Source organism: Lepisosteus oculatus, chromosome 26, assembly GCF_040954835.1.
Source record: "Lepisosteus oculatus isolate fLepOcu1 chromosome 26, fLepOcu1.hap2, whole genome shotgun sequence".
NCBI lineage: Eukaryota > Metazoa > Chordata > Actinopteri > Semionotiformes > Lepisosteidae > Lepisosteus > Lepisosteus oculatus.
In genome coordinates, this window is record NC_090721.1 from 8,477,643 (window position 1) to 8,485,959 (window position 8,317).

At 47.3% G+C, this 8,317-nt stretch overlaps 1 protein-coding gene across 3 annotated transcripts in view; it reads left to right on the top strand.

The window, feature by feature from the left end:
- Positions 1-8,317, top strand: part of sgsm2 (small G protein signaling modulator 2) — a 65,287-nt gene extending 56,970 nt beyond the window's left edge. For all 3 annotated transcript variants that reach the window (XM_006641057.3, XM_069184424.1, XM_069184425.1), the window contains 6 exons: positions 182-306; positions 1,302-1,384; positions 1,878-1,987; positions 2,946-3,042; positions 3,596-3,763; positions 4,777-8,317. In XM_006641057.3, coding sequence (XP_006641120.2) covers positions 182-306; positions 1,302-1,384; positions 1,878-1,987; positions 2,946-3,042; positions 3,596-3,763; positions 4,777-4,865 — 672 coding nt within the window. In that variant the 3' untranslated portion in view covers positions 4,866-8,317. The remainder of the gene's footprint in view (positions 1-181; positions 307-1,301; positions 1,385-1,877; positions 1,988-2,945; positions 3,043-3,595; positions 3,764-4,776) is intronic.

The following is an 8,317-nucleotide window of genomic DNA, read 5'->3' on the forward strand; positions in this document are numbered from 1 at the left end:
ATTGTTATACTCTGAGCACTGCTGTCGGAGAAGGAGCAGTCTGGGTTCTGAGGAAATGGCCACTGCCTGGCGGTGGGAGGGGAGAGCCCTGCGAACGTGGCCACCGCGTCTCTGAAGCGCTCGCCATCGTGATGGCGGCACTGCTGCGTTCCTCACCGCCAGGTCTCTCCGTCTCCCCCAGATCGAGCTCCTGGACACGGTGGCCCTGAACCTGCACAGGATCGACAAGGACGTGCAGCGATGTGACCGCAACTACTACTACTTCACACAGGCCAACCTGGAGAAGCTGCGGAACATCATGTGCAGGTCAGCGTAGATACCGCTCTCCCGTATTTTACCCCTGGAAACTGTGAAAGGACAGCGCCTTTGATCCATAGAGTTGGAGTGAGTGAATTGTCGTTGTATCAGCCTGCCACAGGAATGTGCACCATTCTGCAATAGGCTTTCTGATCTGCTATCTGGAGTTGTATCTCTATGGATATCTATATGGATATTAGATTTGCCGGCGTTGATTGTAGTTTGAGTTTGACTTAAATAAAAGAGATGCTGGTTTCATTTTCTTGTGGTTCACGGTTATTAAATAAGCACACAGGTGGCTAGCTCCAATTCAGTTTTGCAGCAGTTTATAATGTCATGTCTCTTATTTTTGTCCTCTGAATTAGTTTATTAACAATAATTTCTTACACTCATAAAGCGCTTTTCTGGACACTCCACTCAAAGTGCTTTACAGGTAATGGGGATCCCCTCCACCACTACCAAAGGGGTATAGCAAAGGAGAGCAGAGTGATGAAGCCAGTTCAGAGATGGGGATTATTAGGAGATCATGATTGGTAAAGGGCAGTGGGATATGTGGCCAGGCCACTCTTTTCAAGAAGTGCCCTGGGATTTTTAATGAGTCAGGACCTCAGTTTTCTGAAGGATGGCGCCATTATACTGTATAGTGTCCTTGTCACTATACTGGGGCACTGGGACCCACACAGACCACAGGGTGAGCGCCCCCTTCTGGCCCCACTAACACCTCTTCCAGCAGCAGCCTTAGCTTCCCCAGGAGGTCTCCCATCCAGGTACTGACCAGGCTCACACCTGCTGGTCTACAGTGGGCTGCCAGCTGTGAGTTGCAGGGTGAAATGCCTGTTGGCAAGTTTGCCATTCTCTTGTTACGGATGAGTACATAATTTGCATTTGATGAGAGAGATGTGACCACCAGATGGAATACAGGCTGGTGGTAGGGGGCCGTGCACGTCTTGTAGTTGTCCCTTATCTTTTGACGTCCCCCTCCCTGATCCTCTCTCCTTGCACAGCTACGTGTGGGAGCACCTGGAGATGGGCTATGTCCAGGGTATGTGCGACCTCCTGGCCCCTCTCATGGTCATACTGGATGATGGTGAGAGCACCCCCTGCCTGCCCAACGAATATGTGCATGCTTTGCCCATTTGACATTCCATGTTGCCATTGGTCAGAAGGGCTGAACAGGGCTTACGTGTGTTCTCTCAGTCCAAACTCTGCTCCCTCTTCTCTGCTCACTTCAGCGGAGTCGAACACAGATGTTAACAGATGTTAAAAATTTAGATATTATATGTTTATATCCTTTTTATAACTTTTTGCATTAATAATTGCTGTCACCATCGCTAGCAGAGCCAGATCTTTTCCTGTTACTAATTTTTCTCAATCAGGATTTCAGAAACATGCATTACACCTCCACCACACAGATGCTTCACATTAGGCCTTGGGGCCTAAAGAGGGGTATTTCTGGTCCCTACAGAAAACTCAGGGAGGATTTGACTTGATCCACAGGCCTCTCTGTGCTGTAGGGCATTAATGTGTGAGGTTGAGGCCTCTGTATGAAATATTGACACATTCTTTGTGTTCCTTCCCAGAATGCCTTGCATACAGCTGTTTCACGCAGCTGATGAAGAAAATGAGCCAGAACTTCCCGAACGGTGGAGCTATGGACACACACTTCGCCAACATGAGGTCTCTTATCCAGGTGTGTGCAGTGTTCATTTGGATGATAGTGAGAATGTTTGTCAAAAACCTGTTAATGAAGACAAAACAGTCACGAAAATAATCCACAAAGACTACATTGCTTTGCATTTTTGAGCGATAGGATGAGACGAAATGAGCTCTCTGACTCAAACTCGTACTGAAATAAATTTCATCTCGCACTGTGTGACGAAGGAACTTTCATTTAAACCGAAGAGAGCACTGATGACTCGCAAAAAAATATTCTTTTCCGGAATGAAAATGATTTACCTGACTGAATTATTTAAACTGAGAAGAACTAAAAACACAACAGACGAGTATTGGAGTCTGTAGCATTCCTGGCATTTTCTTGTGAACATTCTTATTATTTTCTATTTTAAAATCCACCCCCGAGGAGAGGGAACAAATGGACAATAGTTACCATAATCCCCACAAATGTTTTTTCCTGCTCTGTATTTTATTTATCACAAAGTACAGTGCAATACCGTGTATAATGAAGCACGCTAAGCCAGGTCTTTACAGAATGGTCTACTTCATCAATAGCAGTGTCCCAGTCCAACATCATGCCGTGGATCGGGTTATAAAGTAAGATCTCGTTAAAATAGCCCAACCAAACAGAAGACAAGGAGGTAGCAGCCTCCACCCACCCCTTTAAAGTGGTTTTCGGAGCTTCTGTCTTCCCTGTCAGGAAAATAAAATCTGTAATGTTTTGAAAATGTTAGCTGAAAGACGTCTGCCAACAAAAGGCTCGAACCCACAACCAGATAGACCAGAGACGTACTCACTGTGCCTCTCCGTCCCTGCTTTTACCAGGAGATTAAAAACACGTTTCTCGATGTGTGCCAGTGCCAATTTGTCATTTTGTCTCAAGCTGGTCCCAGAAACGGGGGGGTGTAGGGTACAGGTCTGCAGAACTGGAGGAAGATCAGATGTGTTGTTCCCTTCCTCTTCCTGTCCTACAGATTCTGGACTCGGAGCTGTTTGAGCTGATGCACCAAAATGGAGACTACACACACTTCTACTTCTGCTACCGCTGGTTCCTGCTGGATTTCAAAAGAGGTACCGTCTGCAAGACGCCGGCCACAGAACTCTCACCGGAAGGCTTCTTTCTCTTGAAACTGACCTCTTCCTTGAATGAAAATATCAGGAAATATCAAGCGTCAGTCTCTGATGGATACGCTGCGGGGATGCGTGTGTGGTCAGGATGAACCATGAATCACTAACCACAGGACACAGGTGGTGGTGGCGGCAGCACATTTATTACTGAGAACAGGTGGTGCTTCTTTACCCAAAGGGTTGTGGGAGTGTGGAGCAAGCTTCCCGGCCTCTTTATTGAAGCCAATACCCTGGCTTTCTTCAGGAAACAGCTGGGTGCGATTGTTGAATGGGTGATCTGCTAACTAGCAAACAGGCTTGATAGGCTGAATGGCCGTCATTTGAAACTTTTCTTATGATCTTATATGATCTAACTCTATAAAAGAAAATACAATAATTTCTGCAGAATTTGGAAAGAGTTCCTGGAATCTGTCTGGCCCCTCCGCTGAGCCTGTTGGGAGCAGTGTGGCCGCAGTCTCTCGCAGTATCTCGCTGACAGAGGCCTTTTCTTTCTCAGAGCTGCTGTACGAGGACCTGTTCGAGGCGTGGGAGGTGATCTGGGCAGCGCGGCACATTTCCTCGGAGCATTTCGTCCTCTTCATGGCTCTGGCCCTGGTGGAGGTCTACCGGGAGATCATTCTGGACAACAACATGGATTTCACGGACATCATCAAGTTCTTCAATGGTGAGAGAGGCTCGCTGGGGGGACGGCTGCAGTTTCAGGAGCTTTAGACAACTGGCCACCCACTGGTGCGAGCCTGGCCAGTGCCTGGATGGCAGACCTCCTGGGAAAGCTTGGGCTGCTGCTGTGGGACCAGTAGGGGGCGCTCAACCAGCAGTCTGTGTGGGTCCTAATGCCTCAGTATAGTGACGGGGACACTATACTGTGAAAAGCTGCCGTCCTTCAGATGAGATGTAAAATCAAGGTCCTGACTCTCTGTGGTCATTAAAAAACCCCAGGGTATTTCTCAAAAAGAGTAGGGGTGTTACCCCAGCCTCCTGGCCAAATATCCCCCTGACCTTCAAAAATCATGGCCTCCTAATAATCCCCATCTCTAAACTGGCTTCATCACTCTGCTCTCCTCCCCACTGAGAGCTGGTGTGTGTGTGAGCGCACTGGTGCACTCTGGCTGCCGTTATCTCAGTGGAGTTATCTGAGTGGAGTGTCCAGAAATGAAGAAATTATAGAAAAAATAGTATACATTTATATTGCTGGTGGTTTCTGAGTTAAAAGGGCATAAAACTGTTTGACTCAAGATGGCTTGACAGAGACGGCAGCCCAGCCGCAGGGGTGAGGAGGTCAGGTTACAGTTGTAGCGAGCTGAGACGCGAGGAGGAGGGAATTGCAGCTACTCAAGAAAGAAATGAAGGCTGACTTCCTGTTTTTGTACAGGAAGGGATGATCATTTCTGCCTGCCTTCCAGATTCTTGTTGTGATCTCTATGGGTTGTGGGTGAGTGGAACAAGCCACTCCAGCTGGTGGTGCTGTGGCTTCCTTCACGAAACAGCGGGATGAGATCCTGGGATCAATTTACTGCTAAATTGATCGGGCAAGAGCGGCCGAATGCCCTCCTCTCGTTAACCCCAACCCTCCTCATTCCTGCGAGCACCGTGAACTAGACTGTCTTCACTCCCGAGTCGTTGCTCTGTTCCCGGATCTCGTCCCCTCCCTCCATGGCTCTGCCTCTTGTCTTGCAGAAATGGCCGAGCGGCACGACGTGCAGCAGATTCTGCGATTGGCCAGGGAGCTGGTGCACAAAGTGCAGACTCTCATCGAGAACAAGTGAGCTCGGGGGGCAGGCGGGAGCGGCGCGGCTGGGGTTGGGGGGGGAGGTGTCGCTGAGCGGCCCGGGGGTCCCGGAGAAAGGGGACCCTGGGAAGCAAAAAAGAGAGAGACCTCCCTCCTTCTCAGCTGTCCCGCCTTGACTGTTCCGAGAAGCTCCCGTCCGTTCCTCTCAGGGGAGTGACTGGCCTCTGCAGCAGCTCCAGCCAGGACTGACAGACTGCACTGCAAAACACCCCTCTGTTCCAAAGGCCCAAGGGGGCTGGATGGATGTGGGCAAGGGGATACAGGGCTCTGATGGGGTCCTGATGGGTGAAATCCAGGAAGGAGCTGGCCTGGCCTGGCCTGTCTGTCCACCTGCCTGCGTCTGTACTGGATGGAACCCAGCAGGTCTTAATAGGTGACCAGACTGTTCCCTGTGCATGCCCCCCGGCATTCTCTCCCACTGTGACCCAATTTCAACAACAAAAAAAACTGCTGAAAAGAACTCGTGCGCGCGCACTTTGGATCGTTCTAGATCGTTGCGGTTTACAGTTACAGTTTACAGTGGACCAAGCCCTGCGTCGTAACCTTCCAGCCTCTCGTTACCTTAAGCCACACTTCCCAGTGCCCATTTCGCTTGAATCCAATGGTATTCACTCTCCCGTTGAGGGGGGGTGGGGGGGAAGACAGTGGGCGGGAGGGAGAAAACTGCGTCTGGGCGTTTGTGCGCGCAGGCCGAAGCAGGCGCGACGCCGCTCTCCTGCCGAACGCCTGCCAAGGTGTCTTCCCAGCGGCAGGGTCTCTGTTTCAGTGTTGCCTCCTTCCTGTGCCCCCTGGCTGAAGGCCTGCCCCCAGGACCCCTGTGTACAGGCTTATGGCTGACGGATAAGGTGAGTCAGACAAACGCCTTTCGCTGCCAGAATCAAGAGGAGAAGAAAAAATGCATACTTTGTGACCAACAGAACTGTGCCATTTTTAGGAACTGTTAATGTATTTGGAATTGACACTTTTTTCAAGTATTCCATTCTCTATAGTTTTTTTTTTTGTTATGGTCTTTCTATTTTCTTAAACCATCCAAAAAGCGAGCAATTCTTGTCCATTTCTATTGTGGGGAATATGACTATCCATAGGGAAAGCTTTTAGCTTTTTTTTCTCCTGTAAAATCAACACGATTCTCAATGTGTGCCAATACAAATTTGTAATTTTGTCTCTAGCTGGGTTCCAGTGAAATGAATCCCAGAAACGGGTGTAGGGTACTTATGAATCAGTTCTGTAGAACCTGCACTCAGTTTTTACAAGCTCAGCTCCTTCCTGATACATTAGCTGCTGAAGGGATAGGAGGCTGTGATTTACAGTAGCACAGGTAGTCTGAACCAGGAGGATTTTCCTCTAAGTGGTCCAAAGTCTAGTCCAGATTGCTTCCCCAAGTATTCAAGAGCTTCAGTCCTTGTTGTGGGTGCCAAGATTTCAGCAAACACCTGGCGATGCCAATAAAGTGCATTGATTTGGAGGTCAGAGGCAGCCAACAGGCAAAGCAATCTGGGCCCTGTTGAAAATTGATATTGCAGCAGTGTTGTGGTGCAGCACTTTGCAACAGAGGTGGATCGTGGGACCAAACGTTGCCTCGCCTCTGTCAAAGTGGTCTCGCGCCCGGGTCCGACACTTCACAAGTGTCTGGAAGGGCCGGGCACTGGCTCTGCGCCTTGTTGGCAACAGCACAAAATTCAGTTCTCAACCAGCGATAGCACGAACCAGGATCACATGTCCCTACATTTCCAGTTTTTGGAGAGGTGTGTGGTTGTTTTTATAGCTTTGTGGTTTTAAGTGTTGCACAATGAACAAATGCCACTTAACTGAAATGCAGACCAAATCTTTGCGGCCCTCACCAGCACAGGCAGACTGATGGTGAATGAAGAGGTAGAAAACCACTGCAGCTTTGTGTCAAGTCTGTCAAGGATTTGTTTTTTAATTTTAGCTTGCTCAAAATCAAACGCGTGTTTGAATGAAATGCATCTAGCTTTATGTTTTTTTTTAATCTCCTTAGGGTAGGAGAACATGATAGAATATTAAAAATATTCTATAAAGCAGAATCTCAAAAGCATAATCATGATATCAGGCGTCAGGAATGACCAATAGATCTTTTGTAACGGATTTTTATTTTTTTGGAGTGCCTTTGCATGGTGCCAGAGCCTAAACCTTCACTCACTTTCGTTCTGCTCGGCTGAGGGTGGAAGTCTTATATGCAGCTGTTGAATGCATCACCTGTGTCACATAGTGCTCTTCTAGGGGCTGTGCCAGTTCAATTGGCCACAGTCCTGTTGAGCTGGCGGGATTTCGTGCCCGGCAAGCCAGCGTTCAGAATTATCCTGATCTCAGTTCCATAGTTAACGATGCACAACTCCAAAATAAAACTAAAAAGAGAAAAGAAAACACTTTTCCAATTGAGTGTTGCCAGAAGCTGCAAGAGAGATTCTTGCAGACGTGTCTCAGCTGAGCTCCAGTGTGGGGATGTCAAGGTTTAACGGCACTTTTTTGTCTGCATGAACCTTAATCAACAGTGTACTCTTCCTTTGGAGGTGGTTTTGTACAGGCAGCTGGAGAGAAGTAGTTATTGTATTACAGATGAGATGGGTAAGGTTTTTTTTTTTTGCACATGTATGCTGGTACTGAAATTGCCATGTATCTTTAATAATAATTTCCTTTTAGTAAACAGGAGAAGGTGTTGGCATAGAGCTATCACTCTTATTTATTACCAGCTTGGTGTTCTTACAATAGAGTCTGACTGTATCTGTTTTTCCCATATGCATTGCAATATGTACAAAAAGGTAACTGAGCTGTTCACTATGATGGCGTTATGGCATGATGCAAGAGCAGCTTCGTTTGCGCCACCTGCTGACAGAACCCAGACAGCGAGGGTCCAACTAGTAAAGGGTTAATACAAGTGAGAGTGAACGACATTCTGACTTTCCAAATAGATGTATTTTTGGATGCGGGTGGTTTTCAGAGTATCCTCCGCGCCACCCATAGTCGAGCCCTTTTCCCTTGTCTCTCGCCGTTTCCAAAGCCTTCGGGAACGTCTCTGTGCAATCTCGAACCATGTTTCGGAATGACTGTATGCTCTATTTAAGATGACATGCTTTTTTTTTTATTTATGTTGTGAACTGTTTTATTTGTTCTTTCTCCCTCTCTCAAGTGGGGAAATGGAAAAAGAGGTTTAAGGAGACTGTGGTGTTTTTCAGAATGTATTTCTAAGCCAGGTGTCCTGTATCCTACAGAACTACAGCTTTCACCAGGGGGAAATGTTAGTTATTTGTCGACTGTTATGTGTTCTTTATGAAGGTCGTGCACTGATTTTTTTTTTTATTTTATTTGGAAACAAACATTTGAATGATAATTTATGTATTATTAAGGATTGATTCAAGTATTATCTTGAATGTAACATATCAATAAAAAAGGCTGTCTCATTCCAATTTA